Source organism: Brassica rapa, chromosome A08, assembly GCF_000309985.2.
Source record: "Brassica rapa cultivar Chiifu-401-42 chromosome A08, CAAS_Brap_v3.01, whole genome shotgun sequence".
Taxonomy (NCBI): Eukaryota; Viridiplantae; Streptophyta; class Magnoliopsida; order Brassicales; family Brassicaceae; genus Brassica; species Brassica rapa.
In genome coordinates this window covers 21,646,319-21,672,585 of record NC_024802.2, presented here as the reverse complement: position 1 = coordinate 21,672,585, position 26,267 = coordinate 21,646,319, and the positions used below count along the sequence as shown (strand labels likewise).

The following is a 26,267-nucleotide window of genomic DNA, read 5'->3' as shown; positions in this document are numbered from 1 at the left end:
AATTTGATCCTTTTATCTCATATTGGATGCATCCTTCTCAATAAATTGTTGTCGTGTCTAATAAATCTGATCCTTTTATCTCATATTGGATCTCATTTTATTTTATTTCTTACATAATCATTAATAATTTTTAATGCATATCGTAAGAATCAAAATGAGACTAAAATCAATCTATAGTTTCGGTCAAGAAAATATAAATTCATATGGGGGAGATGTCAAAAGAGATGGACCCTTCTCTATTCGATCTCTAACCAAGAAAATTAAATTGATCTTCAATTATTTAAATCATATAGTTATATTAAAATGAGAGAAAATTTTAAAATCCAGAAAGAAAAGGAGATCACGATTCTATTATATTCCCTCTGTTTCTCCATTTTTGCTCCTCTAATTTCCCTTTTTTTTCCTATTATCCAAAGAATCTCTCCCATCTTCACCTAAATCCCTATTTTTTCTCCATTAATGGACGACTTTGAAGTTGGAGATCCTGAGAATGTACAACGATGATGACGACGAAGGAAAAGATCTCTCCGATCTAAGAAATCCAGTCTCGGAATCCGTTTCTAGCACCGGAGGATGTCGACGTTGTGTTCATCAAATAACGTTACTTTACAGATCAGACGGAACTAAAAGGTGACAATGTCGTTTTGACCAAAAAAAAAAACAGAGGACAACGAGCTGGCCAATAGTGTGTCAGGGCTTTCTCTACCATTATCTTGTTGTTGGCCTTACACACACATGGAACTAAAGTTCTAATCTTTAGTGTGAATTGTACTGATGTGGCGTTTCTTGGATCAGTTTACACTCTTGTCGTCATTCGCTCTTCACTTTCCCACTTTCTTTTTGGGAATTTCTACAATTTCTTGCAAAAGTTTGCTCCTTTCTTTACCAAATTCAAAGGTTAGGCTCAGAATTATAGTAAATAGATTATATGGAATAAACAAAATATTTTATGGTTGGATTGAAACGTGATCAATACCGTTGGATTGAAACGTGAACAAGCATGGGCCGAACTTTGGGGCGATAACTCTTAGCTTATTATATCTTTGCGTTAGTGGGTTCTTCTAAGTGTGAAAATTAGCTTAAAAGCTACTCAAAATCTTAACTTCAAATAATGACAATGTTATGATCAGTACAATGAACGTTGGAGTCTTAACTACAAGACTATTACAAGTTCTGCTATGTTAACTGCGAATGCCCTGGAAGTTTAGCTACACCTCTAACATCCATCAGTTTCCGGAACCTCTCACCATCTGTGAATTTTCCAGTACCACAAAAGATGTTAGACATAAGCACATAGTCACCTCCATGCCTTCTCTCCAACTCCATCAGCTTCTTGGTAGCCATCTCAGGATCTCATAAACACTACAAGCTCCAAGCAGCATTCTCCAAACCACTGCCTTTTGGTCAGACGGAATCTCCAAAGCGATCCTATCCGCTTCTTCTAATCTTCCTTTTCTTCTCAGCATATCTACTAGACATCCGTAGTGCTTCACATCCGGCGTGATCTTGTACTTGCTTACCATCTTGTTAAAATACTCTAGAAACTCTTCTTCTGTTAAGCCGCCGTGGCTACAAGCGTTTAAAACACTGATCATGGTCACTCTGTTCGGTCTCAATCCCAGTCTTTCCATGTCTTTGAACATGTTGACCGCTTCTTTGCCCATCCCGTGCATTGCGAAGGCGGAGATCATCGTTGTCCACGTGACCAGCGAGACAAAAGAATTATAAAATAGGGGTATAGCAGACTCAAGAAACCCATAGGAGATTTGGCCCATAGGAAATAGGGGCACGCGAGAAGTAATAATTAAACAAAAGCATTGCTTAACTGTCATTTAATTAGGATGTCAATTTGGCTTACATACCATCATCAGAATCAATTGAATAATTAGTAAGTTTAAAATTCAATTGGTAGGAAAACTTATATTAACCCAAACATAAATGTATATGATAAATTTAATACTCGGAGATCTCATCAACTTAATGTCAAAAAAGATAAAACTGTTTGCGACATATAGTTATGGTCGCCCAAAAAATATACGGTTTGCCCCAAAAGTATGCTTATATAATATTGTCTTTTATGATTCACATCAACCTTTTTCATTTTCGATTTAATAAAGTGCAAACAATTTTATTGTAATCATTTGTTATCGTTCTCAAAACGAACGCATTCCCACATATCCCACTGATTTTTTTATAATGAGTTATTTTTACAATGAGTAAGGTTCTTCAATGAAGGTTTTTAACCATTATGTATACCAAGTTGTCTCAAATAATTTCAGAGTAATGTTTTGCTCAAAACTCAACACATACCAACAAATGTTATATATAGGTTCATTAACAGTCAAAATTATCTTCACGATATCAGAGACAATATGATGTGTTATAGATTCTAGATTTAAGAGACAATGTGGTATAAGTTCTTTAGCAGTCATTTTTTTCTTTAAGCAAATCATAGAACGACTTAGAAGTGAGGTGTTTTATTCAATAGTAACTTTCTAATTTGTGTAAAAACCTTTGATTGATAGGTGGAAGTCGTTGGAATCGATTCCCACCCACAACATACTGATTACATACCTGAAACTCGGTGATCAAATTATTTGTTAAAATTAAGAAATCTATTAATAATCCTTAACAAATTCTATTATATTTTTAGATTAAATATCACTAAAATAAACATAAACATATACATAGACAACTTGTGGTGCAAAATCTAAAGAGAAATAAATTATATATTTTTTGGAAATATCTTTCCATTAAAATATAATTTTTAATCTATAATATTTTTGACTATCAAAAAGTTATAATGGTTCAATTAAATTAACCTCACACGTTCAAAAATATGAATAATAGGCTATGAAGAATTATGTTTTAATAGCCTAAAAAAATAATAATATTTATATATTAAAACAAACATATTATAGAAGTATACATTTTTAAATTTGAACATCTCTCTAAGTTAATATCTTATATAATTATCAGTTTTTATAACAAAGAAATCAGATTTCCTAAACCATATCAGATATACATATATAATCACATATACTTAAATATTTAAAACATTTCCATTTCACTAAAATAATAATAATACCTATATATTAATAAATCAGATTTTATAAATATATATTAATTCAAATATGTATTTATTTATCATAGATTTTTATTATTTATGTTAGAAAGAAATCAGATTTCTTAAACTATATCAATTTACTTGTAACAATGAATATCTTGTATTCTTAAATGAAAACTTCAGTTAATAATTATTTTTATAATGAATTTTATATAAAATATGGTTATAAAATAAAAAAAATTATAGTATATATTTATCGCAAATTTTGTAAACTACCAAACTACGTTTAATAGATTATTCTACACAAATTTATATCAGCAAGATTATAAATAATTTTATCATCATTTAATTTAAATAAAAATACAAACTTTAGTGTAATCTCTAACTGTAAATATTATTTTTATTATTTCAGTTGTAAACCAAAATTTTGAATGTTCTTAAAATACTATATTCATTCCAATTTTTTAAAAATAATAACAACTTTTAGCAAGTCTTTCAAAACAAAATATATCATACATCTAAAATAAATTCAAAAAATGCAAATTAAATATTTTATTCATATAACTAGTATATAAATGTCGATAAAAAACTTTGGAACTAATATTTATATATATCAAAACACACAAATTTTTAAAATATAAAATTTTAAATTCAGATATATATTTATATAAATATCTTATATAATTATAAACTTTATAACAAAGATATCAGAATTCCTAAACCATATATATATATATATTAAAATATTTTAAATTTCTCCATTTCAATAAAATAATAATTTCTATATCAGGAAATTAGATTTTTTAAACTATATCAATTATACATGTAACAATAAATATCTTATAATCTATAATGAAAATGCAATTAATTATTATTTGTGTGCTATGTATTTTAATATAAGAATATGGATATAAAATAAAAAATTACAATATTATATTTTATCAGAGATTTTGTAAACTCTGTCAATTTAAGTTTATAGAATATTCTACGTAAATTTGTATTTATAAAGTTTATAAAAAAATCATTTCATCATTTAAGTTACTTAATATATAAATTTTGATGTAATTTACTATAAATATTTTTTTTTCAATGGCAAACAATTATATGATTTTGAAGTTTCTTAAAACATGAGATTTATTCCAACTAAAAAAATCATGAGAACATTTCATTGCTTCCTTCGAAAAAAATATTTCACACGTCTAAAAATAAGTAAAAAAAATGCAAGTTAAAATATTTGATTAATATAATTGCTATATAGCTGTCGGTAAAATATTGAATTAATTTTTTGTGAACTTGAAAAAAAAAGGGTATAAATTGTGTTTGAACGCTGTTTGTATCCTAGTATTCTTTTATAAGACAATTAGTTTGATTTTATTATATTAGTAATTTATCATAAATTATATAAATGATAAATCAGATATTTTTATGTTTTAGAGTAAGTAACTCTTCTATATTTTAAAGTAAAATTAATTTGCATAACATATTATCACTTACAATAAAAAATATTATGATGAATACATTATTTTAATATGTATAAACTTAAAAACTGAAAAAGAAATTATATTTAAACCTACACTGTCTAATACATAATCATAATCACAATCACACATATTAACATACTGTTATAAAATGTAATTCACATTAGCATAATAAATTGTACTATGTATATTATTACATTAAATGCCATTAATATAAAAAATAAACATAGGGACAATTTATTGTGAAAAATCAAAATCTAAATAAATTATACAACTTTTTGGAAGTATATTTTTTACAATACAGATATTTTATTTTATATAATATAGTATTTTATTGTATAATTATATTTATAGAAATTTATTTCAAAATCAGATATTTTTACTTTTACAGTAAATAGCTATTGTATGATTTTTAGAAAAATATATATTTGGTGATGAGATATATTTTAATAGTTATTAAATTTTCTTTTATCTTAAGATTATTAATTTTTTGATTTTTTTTTAAATAAGCAGATTTTTTTTCCAATTCAGAAAGCACTATATATCTTTTAACATAAATATATTTTAGTTCAGAGTTTAATTTTATTTGATACCTATTAGTTTTTGCTACATGCAAAAGATAATTATCTTAATTTGAACAAAAAATAATAATTATCTTAGTGCCAAATGTATCAATTTTATTAATTAGTAACTAAACAAACTTGATGAGATTGATATTTCTTTCTTTTTCATCGCCTATATTCCTTTCTTATTTATGTAGGAACTAGTTGGATTTTGTATTCATTGGGAAATGCAAATCGTTATATAACCCATTTAATAGGCTAGGTAAAATCTAATTATTTTGGTCATAACAATTTCGTTGTGTTGCTTCTTACGTCGAATCCTTGTTCCTTGGGGTTTCCTCGTGAAGATGTTAGAAACCAAAATTGAAGAGATAGATTGTGAAGACAGGATCAGTGCTTTGCCCGTAGAGTTGCTTGTGACAATTTTGTTGCTTGTCCCGATTAAAGATGCAGTAGCCACCATGATTTTGTCCAAAAGATGGCGCTGTATATGGATGATGTTGCCTAGACTTGATTACAATGAAACCAATGATATCAAAGATGATCATGATTGTGGTGGTGGTGATGATGATGATGATGATGATGATGATGATGATGGTGATGGTGATGGTGATGGTGATGGTGATGGTGATGGTGATGGTGATGATGTTGATGGTGATGGTGATCTTGAGAGAAAGAAGAGCATTTTTTTGGACAAGTCACTGAAACTTCACAAAGCACCTGTCTTAGAAAAATTGCTTATTAGTCTTGGTCGACGATGTCCTAGTGATGCTAATGTCGGAAATTGGGTTGAAAAGGCTGTTGATCGCGGCGTCGTCGTGGTAAAATTCAAGCTTCGCTGGTCAGCAGGTCCAACCACATTGCCTAGGAGCCTTTACACCTGCGAAACACTCAAAGAACTGAGTCTATCTAACAAGGTTCTTGTTGATTTCCCTTCTTCCCCTTCCTGCCTCCCGTCACTCGAACTACTTCAACTTTTCTGTGTGGCATATAAAGACGAGGCTTCTCTCGCTAGGTTCTTATCTAGCTGCCCTGTCCTTGGAATATTGATAGTGAAAAGAAAGAAGAGTGACAATCTGACAAACTTTATTGTGAAAGTGTCTTCTTTATGGATGTTATTTTATAATAATACAGCTTGTCTGCAAGATGACACTGACGTAGTGGATAGTGATAGTTGTTTGGTTATAGATACTCCGGCATTAATAAAGTTTAAGGTCGATGATGATTCAAGAGACTCTTGGTCGATTGGGAATATGCCTTGTCTCGAGGAGGCATATATTAGTGTCAACTCTTTATCTAATTTTGACAAGTTCATAACAGCTTCTTCGTCGATCTTGTCTCTTGACTTGACTTTTACCGATGAAATGGTAGCTCTCATCTTTATCTATGTGTTGACTGTTTGTTGTGATTACTTTGTTGCATCTACCCAAGTTGTTGTTTCTTTTGTTGCAGCTTGTGCGTTGTAGCACCCTAAGATTTTCTCGACTTATAAAGTTATCTGTAGATCCAAGTAGATCCGACTGGGTGGAACCACTCTTACTTCTACTAGCAAATACTCCAAAACTTGAAGAACTTTTGGTAAATTATGTACGTACTCTCCTTTTCTTCAAGCTTTGATGGACGTTATAATACTAGTAACTTTTTATAATATATAGTCACTATTCCTGGATGTCACCGTTGCTTCTCATTAGGAATTTATCTATGACCTCGAGGATATCCCACTTTCATGGAATCAACCAAGTTCTATTCCTGGATGCTTGTCGTCACATCTAAAAATATTTGAATGGAGATACTATGGACACAGAGAAGAAGAGGAAGAATTCTTGACATACATCCTAGCCAATTCTAAGTGTTTAAAGACTGCGTCAATCTCCCTCAAACCCATGTTAGATCCTGAACTAGAGCAAGATGCTATCATCGGAAAATTGAAAGATATTCCTAGGGTTTCAACATCATCTCAACTTTCGGTCAATTGAAAATTTATTTCGAGTTATCATATTTTTAGCCATATAATGAAGCTCAGTTAATGTGCACGCTTATCAATAAATTGAACCAGAACCTCTAAATGTAATGTGAACAACTTGCTATGGCTATAATGTAAACAAATTGTATGCTTTTAACAACTTGTAAGATTATTACAGCAGCTGAAAAAATGGAAAGTAAAAAAAAAAAAGACAAAACCTTAAGGTTCTGTCTCGAGAAAAGGGTAATCAGTATAACCCACGACAGGATCAGAAGTATAAAAACTTGTTCTGTCGTACTTATTCAGCGGCGCGTCGAGTTTAAATCTTCTTGGCAAATCTGGATTCGCCAAGAACAGTCTCCCATACGCCACCAGGTCGGTTCTTCCCTCCGCCACCGCCTTGTTCCCGTCTTCTCTTGTATAACCTCCGGCGACGATGAACGCTCCTTCAAACGCCTTCCTCATCGGCGTAAGCGACTCAGTGCATTCGAAAGCCTCAGTGGCTGTTTTCATCCTCGGCTCAACCATGTGGCAATAGAGTGTTCTGAATCTATTCAGAGACTTTGCCATGTAAACACCTAGCTTTTGAGGCTCTGTATCTCCCGACTGCATATAGTTCGCGAACGGAGAGAGTCTGACTCCAACGCGGTCAGATCCGATCTCGTTCGTCACAGCTTCGACTACTTCCAGCGCGAATCTACATCGGTTCTCGAGAGATCCGCCGTAAGCGTCGGTTCGGTCGTTGACAGTGTCCTTCATAAACTGGTCGATCAAGTAGCCGTGTGCGCCATGGATCTCCACTCCATCAAAACCAGCTTCTATAGCGTTTCTTGCAGCGAGACGAAAATCATTTACAATGTTTGGGATCTCGTCGGTCCTTAGCCGCCTCGGAGGTGTGAATTCGTCGGATGTTGTGAACTCGTTGGATGAAGTCTCGGCGAGAGGCTTATCCGTAGAAGAGATCGGAGCTTCACCATTTGGCTGAGAATCTAGTACAAATATCAGTTGCTTAGCACACACGTAACAAAATTTCACAATTTCAAACCCTAAAAGATACCTAACAGAGTTTGTTTTTCTTTCTTGCATCATCATTTTGGCTGAGAATCTAGTACAGATATCAGTTGCTTAGCACACACGTAACAAAATTTCACAATTTCAAACCCTAAAAGATACCTAACAGAGTTTGTTTTTCTTTCTTGCATCGCCATTTGGTTTGAGAATCTAGTACAAATATCAGTTGCTTAGCACACACGTAACAAGATTTGACGATTTTAAACCCTAAAAGAAACTTAACAGAAATTGTTTTCTTTTTCTTTTTTCTTGCATCACCATTTAGCTAAGATCTAGTACATTTATCAGTTCCTTAGTCCACACGTAACAAGAAAACAATTTCAAACCCTAGAAAACAGAACAGAGTTTCTTTTTCTTATATTAACCTCGATGAGAAACGCGACCGGCGTGCCAGAGCTGACAGAAGAAGACGGCGCCGTTAGAATGAACGGCGTCAATGATAGGCTTCCATGCTTCGATTTGTTCTTTCTTCCATATCCCTGGCATGTCATGATACCTATCACAAAAAGTCAAGCATAACTCATAAGTTCATAACACAGGAAAAAAAGTTAACTTATCTGGTGAATAGTTTCAAGAAAGGACCTTACGCCATGGCGGTTTCTGAAACTCCGGTGGCTTCGGTGATGAGAAGACCTCCCGGCGTTGCTCTCTGAGAGTAATACATGGCGGCGTGAGGTTGTGGAACGTTGCCGTATGATCTCATTCTCGCCATCCCTGGCATAACTATTCTGGAATATAGATTCAGAGATTTCATTCAGACAAAAAAGAAGAAGTTAATCTGATAAACTCAGATCCAGTTTGTGTGTGGATTGGATTAAGAGAACCTGTGAGAAAGATTGAAGTTTCTCATTGAGAATGGTGTGAGAAGGGGAATTGTCTGATTGGCTGCAGAGGAAGTTCCGTTCTCCATTGATCTATCTTTCAAGAACTCCAGATTTAGTGTTGCTTGTATTTTAAGATAATGTTTGGTGTTTTTATCAACGGTGACATGAAAACAAGAGGAATTGTAAGGAGACACGAAGAGGATGTGTAGTGTAGTGTCCTGGATTTGTGGTAGTAAGGTGGAAAGGGCTTATAAGAGTTGATTTGGATTATCTATGACACATAGTTTACTTACTTTTTCGGTTAACCATCCGGAGAAAACTCCAGAGTTAAACGTGCTTAAGTTGAATCAATCAAATGATAGGTGATCTATCAGAAAGCTGCGTGTTTTTCGGGTAAGTATATCAAGTCGAACGAGCCTTTCCGACAAGGCACTGGACGCCGAATGAAGGTGAGGTTCACGGGTTGAGAGTGGACATGGGGTCATGAATGTTGGTGGGTCGATGCGTTACCCATAGAGTCTCATTTTTTATTAAGTCTTCTGGTATTCTAACTTTAAACCAACTGACAGTAAATTTATTAGCCCAAATCTCTTATGTATTTATACTAATAGTAGTTATTTTGATGGAATTGAGCTTTCCATGAGCTATCAATTAGTGGGATGATCGATGCACTTTTAAGATCAATATTGATGTGAATCCACTTTGATATAATGTTAAGTTTACTGGGTTCCAATTTATAATCAACTAGATTAAATGTGCATATTACTTCATCATATATATATTTGTGATATAAATTTATATAAAATTAAATAAGTTAATGCTACATATTTTGAGAGTATGAATAGTATTTTCTTGTTGTTTATTATGATTTTCTCTAAGTTTATTGTTATACTGTATTTTTTTAATAGCTTTGAAGTATTTTTAATTAATATTTTGAATTATATCTAAAAAGGTAAATGGGTTTTCATAAGTAAAAAAATGAAGTGTATCACCAACAAGCAAAATGATGTTTACTAAATGATGTTTACCAAAAGGTGTCTTGTACAACACTATTTTTTTTTTCTCATACATGTAATTTCATATAACACGTTAGTCTATTAAACGTTCATATAGCATATACACAGAAACGGACCTGGGTTTCACATCTTTTTATGATTTTGATAGACGAAATTTTATCAGATGATAGAATATGAGAATAATTCGAGGGTTTTGAGTTGGAATTTTAAGACCACGTAAGATAAGTGCAAATATGTTCATGTATTTATAGTGTAAATAGCTTAGTTTCAGCCAAGATTTTGAAATTAAATATGGGATAAACCAAAAATATTTGGTATATATATTTAGATGCTAAAATTTATATAAATATGTTTGCAAAAATATAGAATATTTATAATTAAGATTATGTAACTGAATATACCTTTCAAGTAAATGCATTCTCTTGTTTAAATATATATATTTGCCATATAAAAGTAACTTGATGTACTATATATTTTAATGAAAAACTTTGTCTTATAAAAGTAACTTGATGTTTGATTTAATTTTCCTTACAAAAATAGAAATAATAACTTATTTTAATTAACAAAATATAAACTAATAAATATTCGTAAGAAGATTATATCCATATGTACAGACAAAACACCTCGTTCTTTCTAAAATCGTGATATACCTGATAAATTGCTATCATAAATAATTTAATAATTTATAGGATTATAGAATATAGTATATCTAATAGAAAATTCTTCTTAAAAATCCACCAAAAAATCATAATGTTTCTATTTTAATAAGAAGATGGCAATAAGTAAATTGATCCAAAACACTTATCCCCTCCGTTTCATAAAAAGTGTTATTTAGACACATACATATTGAGAAAATGAGAAAACATATTAATATACCGTTATTTATTATACAATTAATTAAATAAAAATGATTTAACTAAATATCTATTGATTATTTTTAAAAAAAAATATTAATAAGAAAAATTGCATTGAAAATATAGAATAATGCTTATTTTGAAACAAAATAAAAGGGTTAAAGTGATATTCTTTATGAAACAGCGGGAGTATATATTATTCATGTCTTACAAAAACTTTCGATGTAGGATCTTTTATGTAACACATTTTACACGATTGCATCTAAAGAAGATTAGACAATGATGCGATGTGTGCTCCAACCAAATTTCATTAGAAAAAAGAAGACTTTATAAATGGTTGGTTGTCTGTTTTCGACAACTCCAAAACACATGTGCCATTCTACAACTATACTGCATCACATGTTTTACACTAAGTAGAACGTAAGAGCACCATTAACCCTAGCATCCTATTTGGGGTGCTTAATTTATTTTATTTTTTTTTGCTTTTTTTTTATTAAAAAAAAGTAAAAACAAACCAATCAAGGGTCGACATGTATCAGTAGAGCCCGCGAATAGTACAAGCAACAGATGCCTGTGATGCCTAATTAAGCACTCCTCTTTCTTCTTCTTCTTATCTTTCCTTTTTTTTTTAACTAAAAAAAATCTAAGCACCCTTGATTAATGGTGCTCTAAGGTTGTTAAATCCAGATTTTTGCTCGGTTTCGGTCAGTTTCTTAGTTTTTTTTCTGGTATTTCAGTTTATAAAATTTAACTAGCATATTAATATAATATTTACTTTAGCTTGATTCGGCTTATATACTATCAACTTTCTGTTTATTTATTTTATACCAAAAACTATAACTATATTTACCGTTTATAGCAAATTTTAGCTTATATAATTAGAAGTCAGATTTATTAAAACTTAACATATATTTAGTACTCTAATTTTTAAATATAATATTTTCTGTTTTATTTAACTACAAAAATAAAAATAAAAAATAATAATATCATGATATTATAAAATGACTATATTGTAGTATAAATAGCGAGTCAGCTCTAATGGTAAATGGGTTGCGGCTGTAACTTCCGCCACCAGAGTTTGATTCATGCTGGAAATGACTATTTATAAAGCTTGAGTTCCCGGCAAAGAGGTGAAAAAACTTTTTTCTACACCAAAAGTTATTTACCAATAAGAATAAAAATTATTTTATTTAATTTGGTGAAAATGAGAAAAACGAAATAATTTTTTAACTTAGAATAATTTTTTTACTAACACCAGTTTCTTAAATATGATTATCATATAAATTAATAAATTATGTATATACTATTCATTTTATTATAAAATTTACATATAAGCATACTAATGCATTTTAATTAACCGGTTTCTTCAGTTTATAGTACCGGTTTATAGATCGAACCATATCCATATACTGTGATTTTTTGAAAATAACCTCTATTCGTTTTATCTGATATTACCAAATCCAAACCATTTTTTCTATTCCGGCTTGGTTCAGTTTTAGTTAGTTCGGTTTTACGGGACTTAACATCGATCCCTAGCTTCAACAAAAAAAAAGAGATTTTTTTTAAAAAACAATTAGAACTAATAACGTTACACCCCTAAAATAAACGCATAGTTTCTCTCGATTACTCTTAAAAAAATTCGAGCTACTATATTTTATCTTATGCGTGTATGATCTTTCCGTGTTCATCAAATTTTGTTTCGTAGTATTGCTTTGTTCTGCAATATTACAAAAACTCGAGCAGTATCTTTGACAGCTATCCTTCAAATCATATTCATGTCTCGTTGAAACCACCCGGCCCTCGTTGAAACTCTCACAGCATGTAGCTACACCAGGGGATGGTATAGGAAAGGCTTAAGATCTGTTAATCTAGAGTGATTGATATGCTTGGGGGTGCAGGACGCTTACAAACATAGCTACTACTTACTAACGTATTGAGGAGCATTTTTTTCCGCTTGTCAACGACAGAGAAAGATTCAAGTCTAAACAAACGTTAGTCTCAGCTATCTCTTTTTCTTCCTTAGAGCCATACTTGTTGGATGCTGAAGAGCTTGCATTACCTGCTGCGTTCTCATTGTTGTTGGCCTCTGATTCATTCTTGAAAATGAAATCGTCTGGCTGAAACGAAGGGAATCTGTGAACCCTCGCTCTTTCCACAACACAACCTTATCTAAAACTCTCTCATACTTTTCACCATGGGTGGCTTTAGACAAGTTTTCAACACTATCATGAGGACCCCACCAAACTCATACAACTCCGGAGCTGTGTGGTGCTTGTCTATCTCTTCCAGGACAGGACTCAGAATGTTCCATGCCGCTGCAACCTCATCGCTTCTCATGAACAGATGGTTGTCTCCATCAATCACATCATGAATTAAATGCTCATATGAATCTGGTACTTCCGTGCTATACCTACAGTTTTTGAACCCAACAACAATGCAAATAAACCATAAGAACGTACTAATTCAAAACGTGTAGGAACAAAGTTGAGAAAACCAAAACATGCCTGTCTTTATAGAGCAGGTTAAGTTCAGAAGCGTCAAGCTGAAGACCTAAACCAGGAACCTTATTGTTGATTTTCACCAGGATGGCTTCATCAGGCTCGTCACGTAGGATAAGCTCATTGGTCCCCAAATCTATGTTGATTCCAATGTTGTCTCGGTATATGTTTCCAGGAACATGTCGGAATTGCACACGGATCTCCACTCTTTTTAAACATTAAAAGCACACCAAATCATTTGCTATATCAACTGATATACATACCGGTATGATGTTACCATGAGTAGGAGTTATTAACTCTTACCTGTGTTTAATGAGGCCAGTGCCAACTCTTACTAGGAACGGTACACCATCCCAACGAGCATTATCAATATACAAGGCTGCAGCACAGTATGTAGGGCCTACACTGTTCAAGATAGCTTCATTTTTATCTCCGGAAGTGTATTTATACTGCCCAAGGATGGCATCAGCAGGATCTAATCTGCGAGTCGATCTCAAAACCTTCACCTGAAGAAGAAGGTTTGTTGTCACCAGGTCATTTGACAGAAAAAGAATACACTACTACTTGTCTATATATCATAAGACTATAATGTTCTTTGTTTATGAAGGTTAACCTTCTCATTGCGGATATCTTCACCATCAAGACTTATTGGAGGTTCCATGGTAAGTAATGCGATTGTCTGAAGTATGTGGCTGTGAAAGATGTCCCGTATTATGCCATACCCATCAGAATACCTTTTTAAAAAAGCAGTAGAAATTAACATAACTCAGGCCATTTCATTGTCTACGCATGCAAAGAAATGGAACTACTATGTCTTACTTTGCTGTTTGCGCAACTGATTCTGATACAATAACCTGCAAGTATCATTTGTAGACAGAGTGAATCTTTCAGACACTACACACAAAATAAAACAATGATACTACCTGCACATTGCGTATATATGTTCTGTTCCATAATGGTTCAAAAACCAGATTTGAAAACCTCAGCACAGTCAGATTTTCAATGAGATTTCTTCCTAACATGTGATCTATCCTGCAACGGGAAACACACAGAAACCGTAAAGAACTGTGCATGCAGAAAGAAATTAGATTTGGAAGAAGGACCTGTAGATCTGCCTCTCTTCAAACGTAGATAGAAGTGACTGTGTCAACTGATGAGACGAGTACGAGTTAAAACCAAAAGGTTTCTCAACTATTATACGAGTCCAGCCTTGTGGCGCCTGAGCTTTATCTCCAATGTTGAACGCCACATCCACAAGAGCTTCTTGAGGCACCGAGAGGTAAAATATCCGATTCGCTTTCGATACTCCCTAAAGAATTTGAAGCTGGTAATGTATTATTAAACTGTCTTTTGCTTTGTCTGTCCAAATGTTTGAAAACACACAAAGACTAACCTCAATCTGTTTCATTCTCTTGTCAAGTCGAGTCATTCCTTCCCTGTTATCATAACCTCCGTTGATATAGTATGTTCTACTGAGAAATGAATCCATCTTGTCTCCACAGTTTTCCCTGAACATGTAGCATCATTCAATGAATAAAATATACCAAGTTTATGTTAAGAACAAGAAATATATATATATATACTGATGATCAACACGGCAGGTAAGAGTTGAGGCGATGATGGATCTGAGGTCTTCATCTGTAAGATTCTTTCTTGAATACCCAAATATACCAACGTCCTGTGACAATAAAGACCAATCAACAAGACAACTAAAAAAAATAAAGAAACTATAATGATCATTTTGTTCATGAGCATAGAGAGTATATACCTCAGGAAGGTAGCCGCTATAGTACAAGGCAAACAAAGCAGGGAAAATCTTCCCTCTTGCTAACTCACCGGTAGCTCCTACAACAGCTATGCAAAGTGAGGCTCCTCTTGGCACATCTAAAAGACCGTCCAAGAACTGTTTTGACACAGAGGGTGTATCTCCAGCTTTGTGAGAACCAGTAACCAAATGGGTTCCTAGAATAGTCTCTTCTGGTCGTAATTGTGAAGCTCCAGTTTCTTCAACAAAACCTGCATCGCTGAGGAAAGTGTGCTCCGAGTTTATTTTAAGCTCTTTCAGAGGCTGATTCTTTATGTGGCTGCCTTGTTTAAGGTTCAGGCTTTTAAGTATCCATAGCTTGAACCCACAGAATCTCCTGCAGAGATCTGAGCCTCCTCCGTTGAGCACAAGGCTTTCACTTCTGAAGGAACTATAGTAGTTTCTTGATGAAACCTACTCACATAAAAAGGATTCGAATTTCAACAACTGGAGAAAAGATCAAGTTCCTGTTATATCAAGTCCTCAAACTTATAACAGTAAGCTTAGATTCAGAGGCAAAGATCTCAGTATCTCTGGTGAACTACTTATGTACTGATCTTCTCATAGATCATATACATGCAAAGAAAGCTGAAGGAAGTACGGAGAGTACATGTGCTTACCGGAAAGTTAGAAAAAGAGGCGGCGAGATGGCAAGAACAGGTGGAGGTCAAAGGAACCTTCGCTGATTGAGAGAAGGGAAGCAAGCAACTGGTGAGAGACATAGTAGCTCTGATCCTCCGACTACTGACTAAGCTAAGCTTAACATGTTACTGTATAAAGTTAAGACGGAACAAGATTAACTTCTCTAGTTCTTCTGCCAGCTGCTGATTAGTTTCACTATTTAAGATAACCAAAATGGTTATTTTTGGTTCGACTAAACCGGTTGGTTATTGAGAAAAAAGGAATATAATAGTGGTTTAGGCGGGGGTGGGTAGGTTGACTTTAGAACTAAAAACGTCAACGTCTCTTCTGGTTCCCACTCGGCGTCTACTTTTCTCTCTCTCTCTCTGTCTTGTTGTTGCCTGTTGGTGAGATCACCTGTTACTCAAACTTCCTCGATCTTATCTTCTCTAAACTTGTCACCTAACACTTGTGTGATTCAGACAACCACTGTCTTTAAAACTTACTGTCTCCGTTTCAGATTCTGAGTTTCCCTCTTTTTTCTTTAGGTTTTTTGAGTTTGTAACTCGATGGCAAGGAAGAAGATCAGAGAGTACGACTCCAAGAGACTTATCAAGGAACACTTGAAACGTCTCGCTAACATCAACCTCCAAACCCGCTCTGCTCAGGTCTGTCACCCTCACGAATATTCTGTAGCTTTGTTTTCATCGAATCTGCTTTTGATGATTACTATGTTTGTAACCAACGAAGAAACATTGAAGTTGAAACTATTTTTTCTCTCTCTATCTGTTACTTGCAGGTGACAGAAGCTACGGATTTCAATGAGTTGACCAACCAGGAGGCATGGCTATCTTCAACAAAGCTAGTTGTGAAGCCTGATATGCTGTTTGGAAAACGCGGGAAAAGCGGGTTGGTAGCTCTCAAGCTGGATCTTGCTGAAGTTGCAGAGTTTGTCAAAGCCCGTCTCGGCTCTGAGGTGAATGATCTCTGAAGATAAGTGATAGATCAAAGGGTTGAATCTTGCTATATTGTTTAATGTTTTTTTTTTGCTATTTTTTTTATTCTATGTGTGTGCAGGTTGAGATGGGTGGATGTAAAGCTCCTATAACTACATTCATTGTGGAGCCCTTTGTACCTCATGATCAAGAGTACTATCTTTCTATAGTGTCTGATAGGCTTGGCTGCACTATAAGCTTCTCTGAATGTGGTGGCATTGAAATTGAAGAGAACTGGGACAAGGTAACTAACTACCTTTTTGATTTGTTTTCTCCCAATAACTATAGCAAAAAAATTCACATGGAGAACTTGGTTTAATGGTATCAACAGGTGAAGACTGTGTTTCTTCCTGCGGAAAAGTCAATGACGCTTGAAGTATGTGCTCCATTGATAGCAACCCTTCCTCTTGAGGTAAGTTTCTCTTGGCTGGAGGCTTCTGAGTATGCCAGTGGCACCATGCAACTAAAGTTTTAGTTTGGTTTAGAAAAAGCCTAGATGTATGCTTTAAAAAGGGTTTAGCTAAGCCTTCTCTAAGTAATGTTTATATACATTTCAGGTTAGAGGTATAATAGGCAGCTTCATAATGGGGGTGTTTGCTGTATTTCAAGGTATGGATGTATGAGATGAGGTCATTTCTTGATTTTCAAGCATTTTTTGCAAATAGTATGAGTTCTGTTACATGAACTCTGAGAGCCTTAGCTTATTATCTATTTGTGTTCTCTTTGAAGATTTGGATTTCAGTTTCATGGAGATGAATCCGTTTACGCTAGTCGATGGAGAGCCATATCCTTTGGACATGAGGGGAGAGTTAGATGACACAGCTGCCTTCAAAAATTTCAACAAGTATGTCTAACATTTCTCTCTCATTTTTTTTTCTGTGGGAGCTCATTGGATTGATAAGATCTTTATCTATTCAGGTGGGGAGACATTGAGTTCCCTCTGCCATTTGGAAGGGTCCTGAGTCCTACTGAGAGCTTCATCCATGGTTTAGATGAGAAGGTATAAGCCGTTGGCTTGAGAGTTGAGACACTTCTTATATGACTCATGAAAGAAAGTAATGTTACTGATAGTACATGTGTGTGTGTGTTACTTTAACTTAATGCAGACAAGTGCGTCTTTGAAGTTCACTGTTTTGAATCCTAAAGGTCGCATTTGGACTATGGTAGCTGGAGGCGGTGCTAGCGTCATATATGCTGATACGGTGAAATTTTTTAAAAGAAAGAATGTGTTATTATTTTGAAGACTCTAAACAACTTCTCACACTGTGCTTATCTGCTTTTTTAACAAGGTTGGAGATTTAGGTTACGCATCAGAGCTGGGGAACTACGCAGAGTATAGTGGAGCACCTAATGAGGAAGAGGTGTTACAATACGCTAGAGTTGTCATTGATGTGAGTCATACCAATGAGCTTAGCTTTTGCCATTAGCTATATATATAATTCTTGAGCTTCATGGACCAAAATGTTACTGGCTTTCTCAGTGTGCTACTGCTGATCCTGATGGGCGCAAAAGAGCTCTTCTCATTGGAGGTGGCATTGCTAATTTCACCGACGTGGCAGCTACTTTCAACGGTATCATCCGCGCTCTAAGAGAAAAGGTATACAACCTTTAACAGCTGCTACTGCATTTTGGTGAAGATGAGATGAGATTGCCTAAGAGAACTGAATCGGTGTTGGCTATTTGTATTGTATCTTTGTTGTGTGGGGCATGAGCAGGAAACAAGACTAAAAGCATCAAGAATGCACATATACGTAAGAAGAGGTGGTCCAAATTACCAGACTGGTTTGGCTAGAATGCGTGCTCTGGGTGATGAACTCGGTGTTCCTCTAGAGGTAACCAAACACACTCATGGTGTATTAGCATACTGTCGGTTTAGGTAGAATACTGATCTTCATAAGGATTGGTGATTGTAGGTATATGGACCAGAAGCAACGATGACAGGAATATGCAAGCGAGCCATTGACTGCATCATGTTGCCTGATGCATGATCAACCAAACCTAAGATATCTTCTCCAGTTGAAAACAGCAGACCACGAACTCGGAGCTGGACATTTGGAAGTGTGTGTGTGTGTTGATCCCTGTTCTTCGTATCTCTTTCTGCATATGAAAATGAAACGCTCTTTGAAACTTTTTATTTTGTGAATGTATGAATTTGAAAACCAGATCATTGTGTGTTGCCTGTGTAAATTTGTAATCAAACAGTCGAAATCCTTTTCTGAAATGTACAAATAATATATCACTGCTTTGATTTTTATACCAAAGTGTACAAATAACTTTATACCAAATTTTTACTCACCACGCAAAATCATACAGCATCACACAACAATTTTATTTAATTTTGGTACAAAGTGTTTTGAGGTATCACTCACACTTGTGTCTATAAAGCCTCAGAAAGAAGAAAAGAAAAACACACAAGGCGCACACAAGTTTCTTCACACCAAATTTCAAAAAAATCATAACATGAGAAAAGATAATACGATACAATTACAGGAGAGCTGAAGACAAACGTTGCAACTCAACAAATGGGTTGTCTCAGAAGCTTTGAGATGTGTAGTTGTATGTCCATTTTGAGAGCGAACCTGAGAATATCAAAGCATGATGTGAAGTGAGGGATGTACGATAAACACTGACTACGGATTGATCCACCTATTCTTCAGTAGCTTCATCTTCCCACTCAAGTGTTTCAAACCATTCTTCATTGTATTCATGTAGGTCAAAGTAGTATGCCCTCTCCTTGCTTAATGGAAGCTTTTTCAGCTTTGGACAGTATTTTATTTCCATTCTCTTCAGACTTGGCAATTCCAACCGTTCCCAGTAGATACTCTTCAGTTCCTCCAAATCTTCTAAGTAAATCGTATGTAGTTTTCTAAACGGTACAATACTCGACCCCTTGTTTAGTATACCACAGACCTTTTCTCTGCTTATAATTTCTTGCAACTCCGGTGATGGCCCCTCTACGAATACAACCGCAAGATTCGGAGCAAAGATTAACCACGACAAATCCTGTATACAACTGACGACAGATATGTTGACATAGCCGAGGTTTTGGAAGCATATGGCACTTGTACTTGTGCATCCATATCTCGTATGATCCATTATATCAGAGATGATACACCTTTCTATCATGATATAGCGAAGGCTAGTCATAGCCGTTTCAAACTGCAACGGACCGTCTTTTGCTACAACTCCATCCAGTGATATAGCATCGATACATCTAGCCAATTTGGGGATACTTAAAAGACGTTCTAAAACAACCACATCATTGATACTTACTCCCAAGCCTTTCAAATTCTTCAGTAACTTTATATCCTCTATCAACTCCAGACTTAAAAAAGTACCTTCATGTAAGAATAGCATTTCTATATTTACCAAACTTGATATCACACTGATGCTTTCAAGAGTTCGTACGCCTGTCAAATAAAAATATCTCAACTGAATCAACTTTCCCAATCCTACAGGCAAGTTCTCTAGACTTGTATGTGATAAGTCAAGAAATCGCAAGCTCACTAACTTTGAAACCTCTTCTGGCAGCTTGGTTAGATTTTTGTTGTTAGATAGATCCAAAACCACTAACTTAGGCATCGATAGAAAAAAATCACCTGAGATGTTCACCAGCTTGTTGTCTTTTAACAACAATGTGGTCAGGTTAGGACACACCGGGGATACATCCCCGGCGATGTTCTGAATCTCATTTTCTGCCAGTGACATCCTTCTCACCGCATTCCAGTCCCTAACCTCAGGCATCTGATGCAGTCCAGCTCCTGTCTTGACGATAAATTTCTCTTCCTCTTTCCCAAAATTAGACGCAACCCAAAGAGCCATTTGGCGAATCACATCATGCATTTTTACAAAGTCTAAAGTGTCAACAGGCATCAATAGACATGCACTAACGAGGATACCGATTATCTTATAACTCTGGTTCATAGCTCTTTCTCTCTCTCCATCTCCATCTATGATCCCTTCGGATACCCAGTACTCGACCAACTCGTCTTTATAAATTTCTTTATCTTCTGGAAATAAAGCACAATACTGGAAACATTGCTGTAATGTCTCGTCCTTAAGATCATCATAGCTAAGCTTGAGAATTTTAAGAATCTCATCTCTAACTTCTGGATAGTTGTCGGCATTTGAATCCAGATCATCAATCGCACACTGCCACTCACGTACTGACGTTTTGTAGGACATTGTTTCCCCAATAACGGTGAGTGCAAGTGGTAAGCCTTTACATTTCGCACATATTTGTTTTGCTAGCTCGAGGATCTTTGGATCACTGTCTAGTGTGGTACCTCTAATTTTCTGCCGGAATAGTTCCCAAGCATTCTTCTGGTCTAGTTGCTTGACTTCCAAGTCATGAGCTCCCATACGCCCACAAACGTATTTCGAGCGAGTGGTAAACACAACCTTGCTTCCATTATCTGCTGAGGGAAATGGAATCCCAATCTCTTGTAGTTTCACTTTCTCCCATATGTCATCTAACAACATAACGAATCTTTTACTTGTAAGAACTTCTTTTATACAAGTGGCTTTCTCCTTTTGGTCTTTTTTCTCCCACTCCTCGTCACAGAGGCCTAGTCTTTTACCGATCTCCTTTTGGATCTTTTCAACTTGTAGGTTTTGAGACACCACTACAAATATCACCACCCCAAACTCATCTTTTTTTTCAAGTAACTTCTCATTGATTTGTTTGAGAAGTGTGGTCTTCCCTATTCCACCCATACCGTAAATACCCAAGATTCCAACTTCCTTCTCCATGAGAAGGCTCCATGCATCTTCGAGCGTCTTCTCTAAACCGACTGTGCGTTGAGTGTCTATATCATTTACACCAGGTGGAAGAATCCTCCTAGCCACCACCTCGCCACAAGGTTTTGAGGACAAAATACTTCGTACTTTCTCCAACGTTTCAAATACATTTTTACCATAATGATATGTTAAAAGGAAGTTGCTGGAGCAGTACCCGTACATAGACAATCTTTCGATTTCTGAAGTCCTATCTTCAAGCAGTTTAGTGACCTTTGGTTGGATGGCTTTGACTTCTGAAAGCCATACCTTAATTTCTTCTAGCGCTCGCAAACCTTTTCGTTCTTCCATCTCGAGTTGGTTCTGCAAGTCATCCTTCATTGCTTTGAGGCGTCTCGCAACCTCTTGCAAAGCCTCAAGATTATCTTCCAGTTCGAGTATATACTTGGCCTTTTCAAGAAAAAAACTTGTTGCAGCTTGAAAGCCGTTTGAAAGTACGTTCCCCATCGTGTTTCAACAGAAGAAAAAAGTAAGAGAAGAACAAAATGGAAAGAAGAAGAAGAATACTAAGCATTCGTTGAATCTCAAGAACTATAGAGATAAGGAGATGGAATAACTTCCATATTGAGGGGTGGAGGTTAACCTTATCTCTATAAGAACGTACAGAAACTAAAGTAGCAAGCAGGCTTTGGTCTTGTTCGTATAATATAAACTTGTCCTTGTCAATCAATTATAGACGCTAGCGAATTCATGACTTTGGGGACGAACGGTAAGTGCTTTGAACGGATTTTAATTTTTTTTACCGCCAATTTTATTACCAAAGATGCTTTATTAAAAAAATCTAAAACTACAACCAAAAATCTTAGAAAGGAAATAGATTGGTTTATAAATCAATTTTTCTACAGTTTTATATTTAGTGTTTTCAAAATTTGAAAATAATTATACACCTATAAAATCTAAAACTAAAGCCACAAAATCTCCATTTTTAATTTTAAAGCAAAAAAAAAAAAAAACTATAGCCTCTGTCAATCAATACTCTGCGTGTCTGTTATTGTTTACTGTTTCGGGCTATACTTGCATCGAAAATTAAAATTGACCTTAGCATTATCAACACAATAATAACACAAGTCTACCTATGGAGTATTAGCAAAAGTGTTAATAAGACTTTATATCTAGAAATAAGATTTTATACCAAAGTGTAATAATAACACAGTCAAAATCGTCTTTTTAAGTGTACAAATAAGATTTTATACCAAAGTGTACTAATACCCTTATACCAATTTTATTCTCACCACGCAAAATCATACAACATCACACAACAAGTTTATTTATTTTTGGTACAAAGTATTTTGAGGTATCACTCACACTTCCGAAAGTAAAGTAAAAATAAATAAAAACACCCAAAACGCATACAAGTTTCTTCAAACCAAATTCAAACCAATCATAATATGAAACAAGAAAATACGATACAATTACATGAGGTGAAGACAAACTGTTGCAACTTAAGAAGGGTTATCTCAGAAGCTGTGGAGTTGCATGTCTATTTGAGAGCGACCTGAGAATATCAAAGCAGATGTGAAGTGAAGGATTATGTAAGATAAACACTGACAACAATGTTATATGCCTTTTTTTTTTACCTGATACGGATGGATCCACCTAGTCTTCAATAGCTTCATCTTCCCACTCAAGTCTTTCGAACCATTCTTCATTGTGTGCACGTAGGTCAAAGTAGTATGCCCTCTCCTTGCTAAATGGAAGCTTTTTCAGCTTTGGACACATCATTATAAACACTCTCTCTAGACTTGGCAATTCCAACCGTTCCCAGTAGATACTCTTCAGTTCCATAAAAAAGCGTAACTGAATCTCACGTAGTTTTCGAAATGGTACAATACTAGACCCCTCGTTTAGTATACCAGAAACCTTTTCTCTGCTTATAATTTCTTGCAGTTCCCTTGATGACCACATTACGTGTATACTTATAACATTCGGAGCAAACACCAACCACGACAAATCTTGCATTCCATTGACTCTAGAAATTTTGACAACGCTGAGGTTTTGGAAGGATATGGCACTTGTACTTCTGCCTCCATATCTCGTATGCTCCATTATATCAGAGATGGTACCTCCTTGTATCTCGATAGAGCGAAGGCTAGCCATAGCCGTTTCAAACTGCAACGGACCGTCTTTTGATATAACTCTCTCCAGAGTTATATGTTGGATACAGCTAGCCAACCTGGGGATACTTAAAAGACGTTTCAAAACAACCACATCATTGATACTTACCCCCAAGCCTTTCAAATTTTTCATTAACTTGATATCATCTATCAACTCCCGACTTACAAAAGTAGTATCATGTAACAAAAGCATTTCTATATTTACCAAACTTGATATCACACTGAGGCTTGGACGAGTTCGTACACCTCTCAGTGCAAAGTATCTCAACTGGGTCAACTTTCCTAATCCTTCAGGCAAGTTCTCTAGGCATGTTCTTGATAAGTCAAGATGTCGCAAGCTCACTAACTTTGAAACTTCTTCTGGCAACTTGGCTAGATTTATGTTGGTAGATAGATCCAAAATCACTAACTTAGGCATGGATAGAAAAAATTCACCTGAGATGTTCGCCAGCGTGCCGCTGCGTGTTAACAACAACGTGGTAAGGTTAGGACAGTCGGGGGAAATCGAGATGTCCCTGATCTCATTTCTTCCAAGGGACATCCTTCTCACCGCCTTCCAGTCCGTAACCTTAGGCATGTCTTTCAGTCCAGCACACGTCTTGACGATAAAGTTCTCTTCCTTCTCCCCGAAACTAGACGCAACCCAAAGAGCCATTTGGCGAAGCACGTCATGCATTTTTACTTTCTCTGAAGTGTCAACGGTCATCAAGAGACATGCACGAACGAGGTCACCGATTATCTTATGACCCTCGTTGATAGTTCTTTTTCTATCTCCACCTTCATCTATGATCCCTTCGGATATCCAGTACTCGACCAACACGTCTTTATCAATTCCAGCATCTTGTGGAAATAAAGCACAATACTGGAAACATTGCTTTACTCTCTCGTCCTTAAGATCATCATAGCTGAACTTGAGAATTTTAAGAATCTCGTCTTCAACTTCTGGAAAGCCACCCGCATTCGAATCCAGATCATCAATCGCACACTGCCACTCGGGTACTGACGTTTTGTATGCCATTGTTTCCCCAATAACGTTGAGTGCTAGGGGTAAGCCTCCACATTTCTCACAAAGTTGCCTCGCTAGCTTGAGGATCTCTGGATCACTTAGTGTGTTGTTACCTCTAAAGTTCCGCCGGAATAGTTCCCAAGCATTCTCCTCGTCTAGTTTCTTGACTTCCAAGACATGATGAGATCTCATTCGACCACAAACGACTTTCGAGCGAGTGGTAAACACAACCTTGCTTCCATTTGCTTGCGAGGGAAATGGAATTCCAATATCTTTTAGTTTCACTTTCTCCCATATGTCATCTAATAGCATAACGAATCTTCTCTTTGCAAGAACATCATTTAATTTATACGAGAAGTTTTCTTTTCTTGAGTTTTTTTCTTCCACTCCTCGTCACAGATGCCTAGTCTTTCACCGATCTCATTTTGGATCTTTTCAACTTGTAGATCTCGAGACACCCATACAAATATCACCACCTCAAACTCATCTTTTTTCTCAACTAACTTCTCGTTGATTTTTTCGAGAAGTGTGGATTTCCCTACTCCACCCATCCCGTAAAGACCCAAGATTCCAACGTCCTTCTCCATCAGATGGCTCCATGTAGTCTCAAGCATCTTCTCTAAACCGACTGTGGGTTCAGTGGCTCTCTCCTCTATACCAGGTGGAGGACCCGTACTAGCCACCTCGCCAGAAGGTTTTGAGGACAAAAGACTTTGTACTTCCTTCAACGTTTCTAATACATCTCTACCATAACAATAGGTTAAAAAGAAGTTGCTGGAACAGTACCCGCACATAGACAATCTTTCGATTTCTGCAGTACTATCTTCAAGCAGTTTAGTGACCTTTGGTTGGATGGCTTCAACTTTTGAAATCCATACCTTACATCTTTCATCCCTTCCCAAACCGTTTCGAAAATTCATCTCGAGTTTCCCCTTCAAGGCAACCTTCGCATCTTCAAGGTCTGGCTTAACTTTTTCCAAAGCCTCAAGATGAGCTTCCAGTTCGAGTATATACTTGGCCTTTTCAAACAACAAATTTTTTGCAGCTTCAAAACCGATTGAAAGTACGCTTGAAACTACGTTTCCCATCGTGTTTCACTAGAAAAAAAAAAAGAGAGAGAGAGGAGATCAAAATGAAAAAAAAAAAAGAAGAACACCAACCCAACTTTAGTCGTTGAAACTCAAGAACGTGCAGAAACAAATACTAAAGTAGCAAGCAGGCTTTGGTCTTATTCATATAATATAATTGTCACTGTCAATCAATTAAGGACGCCAACAAATTAAGGATACTTTTTCTAGGTCTTATTCATATAATATAACTGTCCATGTCCATGTCAATCAATACGTTGAAAAATTATAATTGTCTTAGTATAATTATTGCTAGTGGCTTATATTTCAAAGTTTAATAATCAGATTATTCATTAGGAAATACACATACCTTTGCAGGTGTGGATTCATTCCATGTTCTTTGAAAGTTGTACTTCTGCCCTTTTTTTATTTTTGGATTCTTTTGATCTAGAGTATGAGCTGTAAACTATAATTTAGAGATACTCAAGTACAATTTACTCTTTTTTTTAACTCAATTGGACTCTTTCTC

General features: G+C 35.2%; 6 protein-coding genes and 2 pseudogenes across 10 annotated transcripts; 2 read left to right on the top strand and 6 right to left on the bottom strand.

Annotated features, from left to right (window-relative positions):
- Window positions 1-39: 39 nt before the first annotated feature.
- LOC117127391 lies at window positions 40-4,252 on the bottom strand (annotated as a pseudogene).
- A 13-nt stretch (window positions 4,253-4,265) lies between these two features.
- Window positions 4,266-7,223, top strand: LOC117127389 (putative FBD-associated F-box protein At1g05080). Its single transcript, XM_033277560.1, has 3 exons — window positions 4,266-6,475; window positions 6,561-6,695; window positions 6,800-7,223. Exons 1-3 carry the CDS (start codon window positions 5,456-5,458, stop codon window positions 7,082-7,084), a joined length of 1,440 nt encoding a protein of 479 aa, XP_033133451.1. The 5' UTR covers window positions 4,266-5,455; the 3' UTR covers window positions 7,085-7,223.
- Window positions 7,177-11,246, bottom strand: LOC103836339 (putative 12-oxophytodienoate reductase-like protein 1). 3 transcript variants are annotated; one of them, XM_009112585.3, is made up of 4 exons: window positions 8,967-11,246; window positions 8,730-8,870; window positions 8,508-8,638; window positions 7,177-8,060 (listed from the first exon to the last, which is right to left on the bottom strand). In XM_009112585.3, exons 1-4 carry the CDS (start codon window positions 9,050-9,052, stop codon window positions 7,291-7,293), a joined length of 1,128 nt encoding a protein of 375 aa, XP_009110833.1. In that variant the 5' UTR covers window positions 9,053-11,246; the 3' UTR covers window positions 7,177-7,290. The 3 variants fall into 3 exon arrangements, with proteins under 3 accessions (XP_009110833.1, XP_033133454.1, XP_018509322.1); XM_033277563.1 differs by having other exon boundaries at window positions 8,725-8,865; XM_018653806.2 differs by having other exon boundaries at window positions 8,730-8,865.
- Window positions 11,247-11,553: 307 nt separating this feature from the next.
- LOC103836667 (protein NIM1-INTERACTING 3) lies at window positions 11,554-13,001 on the bottom strand (the record flags this gene model as incomplete). The annotated part of the gene is made up of 1 exon (XM_009112965.3): window positions 11,554-13,001. A coding segment is annotated over one exon (240 nt), but the record flags the coding sequence as incomplete, so codon positions are not given.
- LOC103836338 (inactive glucose-6-phosphate 1-dehydrogenase 4, chloroplastic) lies at window positions 13,002-16,023 on the bottom strand. Its single transcript, XM_009112584.3, has 11 exons — window positions 15,759-16,023; window positions 15,103-15,552; window positions 14,918-15,012; window positions 14,728-14,842; window positions 14,438-14,643; window positions 14,258-14,366; window positions 14,154-14,188; window positions 13,948-14,068; window positions 13,638-13,840; window positions 13,341-13,541; window positions 13,002-13,246 (listed from the first exon to the last, which is right to left on the bottom strand). The coding sequence occupies exons 1-11, from the start codon at window positions 15,858-15,860 to the stop codon at window positions 13,006-13,008; spliced, it is 1,878 nt and encodes a 625-aa protein (XP_009110832.1). The 5' UTR covers window positions 15,861-16,023; the 3' UTR covers window positions 13,002-13,005.
- A 25-nt stretch (window positions 16,024-16,048) lies between these two features.
- Window positions 16,049-19,002, top strand: LOC103836337 (ATP-citrate synthase alpha chain protein 3). Of its 2 annotated transcripts, none has more exons than XM_009112583.3 (13): window positions 16,049-16,166; window positions 16,308-16,427; window positions 16,559-16,735; window positions 16,837-16,998; window positions 17,086-17,166; window positions 17,312-17,363; window positions 17,484-17,598; window positions 17,673-17,754; window positions 17,861-17,956; window positions 18,044-18,145; window positions 18,235-18,351; window positions 18,470-18,586; window positions 18,668-19,002. In XM_009112583.3, the coding sequence occupies exons 2-13, from the start codon at window positions 16,329-16,331 to the stop codon at window positions 18,740-18,742; spliced, it is 1,275 nt and encodes a 424-aa protein (XP_009110831.1). In that variant the 5' UTR covers window positions 16,049-16,166; window positions 16,308-16,328; the 3' UTR covers window positions 18,743-19,002. The 2 variants fall into 2 exon arrangements, with proteins under 2 accessions (XP_009110831.1, XP_033133453.1); XM_033277562.1 differs by lacking the exon at window positions 16,049-16,166 and adding an exon at window positions 16,212-16,230.
- Window positions 19,003-19,064: 62 nt separating this feature from the next.
- On the bottom strand, window positions 19,065-22,509 carry LOC103836336 (putative disease resistance protein At4g10780). 2 transcript variants are annotated; one of them, XM_033277558.1, is made up of 2 exons: window positions 19,386-22,473; window positions 19,065-19,337 (listed from the first exon to the last, which is right to left on the bottom strand). In XM_033277558.1, exon 1 carries the CDS (start codon window positions 21,996-21,998, stop codon window positions 19,401-19,403), a length of 2,598 nt encoding a protein of 865 aa, XP_033133449.1. In that variant the 5' UTR covers window positions 21,999-22,473; the 3' UTR covers window positions 19,065-19,337; window positions 19,386-19,400. The 2 variants fall into 2 exon arrangements, with proteins under 2 accessions (XP_033133449.1, XP_009110828.2); XM_009112580.2 differs by having other exon boundaries at window positions 19,068-20,164; window positions 20,354-22,509.
- Window positions 22,510-22,778: 269 nt separating this feature from the next.
- LOC103836335 lies at window positions 22,779-26,158 on the bottom strand (annotated as a pseudogene).
- Window positions 26,159-26,267: the final 109 nt, after the last annotated feature.

What these genes read in the sequence shown, in the direction of transcription:
- LOC117127389 (XM_033277560.1), top strand. Translation starts at nt 5,456, where the DNA reads ATGTTAGAAACCAAAATTGAAGAGATAGATTGTGAAGACAGGATCAGT. An exon ending in TGACTTTTACCGATGAAATG is followed by an intron (nt 6,476 to 6,560) that starts GTAGCTCTCATC and finishes CTTTTGTTGCAG; the next exon opens with CTTGTGCGTTGTAGCACCCT. An exon ending in AAGAACTTTTGGTAAATTAT is followed by an intron (nt 6,696 to 6,799) that starts GTACGTACTCTC and finishes GCTTCTCATTAG; the next exon opens with GAATTTATCTATGACCTCGA.
- LOC103836339 (XM_009112585.3), bottom strand. Translation starts at nt 9,052, where the DNA reads ATGGAGAACGGAACTTCCTCTGCAGCCAATCAGACAATTCCCCTTCTC. An exon ending in GTTTCAGAAACCGCCATGGC is followed by an intron (nt 8,639 to 8,729) that starts GTAAGGTCCTTT and finishes TTTTTGTGATAG; the next exon opens with GTATCATGACATGCCAGGGA. An exon ending in CGGTCGCGTTTCTCATCGAG is followed by an intron (nt 8,061 to 8,507) that starts GTTAATATAAGA and finishes TATTTGTACTAG; the next exon opens with ATTCTCAGCCAAATGGTGAA.
- LOC103836338 (XM_009112584.3), bottom strand. Translation starts at nt 15,860, where the DNA reads ATGTCTCTCACCAGTTGCTTGCTTCCCTTCTCTCAATCAGCGAAGGTT. An exon ending in ACCTGCCGTGTTGATCATCA is followed by an intron (nt 14,843 to 14,917) that starts GTATATATATAT and finishes CTACATGTTCAG; the next exon opens with GGAAAACTGTGGAGACAAGA. An exon ending in TCAGTTGCGCAAACAGCAAA is followed by an intron (nt 14,069 to 14,153) that starts GTAAGACATAGT and finishes TTTTTTAAAAAG; the next exon opens with GTATTCTGATGGGTATGGCA.
- LOC103836337 (XM_009112583.3), top strand. Translation starts at nt 16,329, where the DNA reads ATGGCAAGGAAGAAGATCAGAGAGTACGACTCCAAGAGACTTATCAAG. An exon ending in GCGTCATATATGCTGATACG is followed by an intron (nt 17,957 to 18,043) that starts GTGAAATTTTTT and finishes TTTTTTAACAAG; the next exon opens with GTTGGAGATTTAGGTTACGC. An exon ending in ACGCTAGAGTTGTCATTGAT is followed by an intron (nt 18,146 to 18,234) that starts GTGAGTCATACC and finishes TGGCTTTCTCAG; the next exon opens with TGTGCTACTGCTGATCCTGA.
- LOC103836336 (XM_033277558.1), bottom strand. Translation starts at nt 21,998, where the DNA reads ATGGGGAACGTACTTTCAAACGGCTTTCAAGCTGCAACAAGTTTTTTT.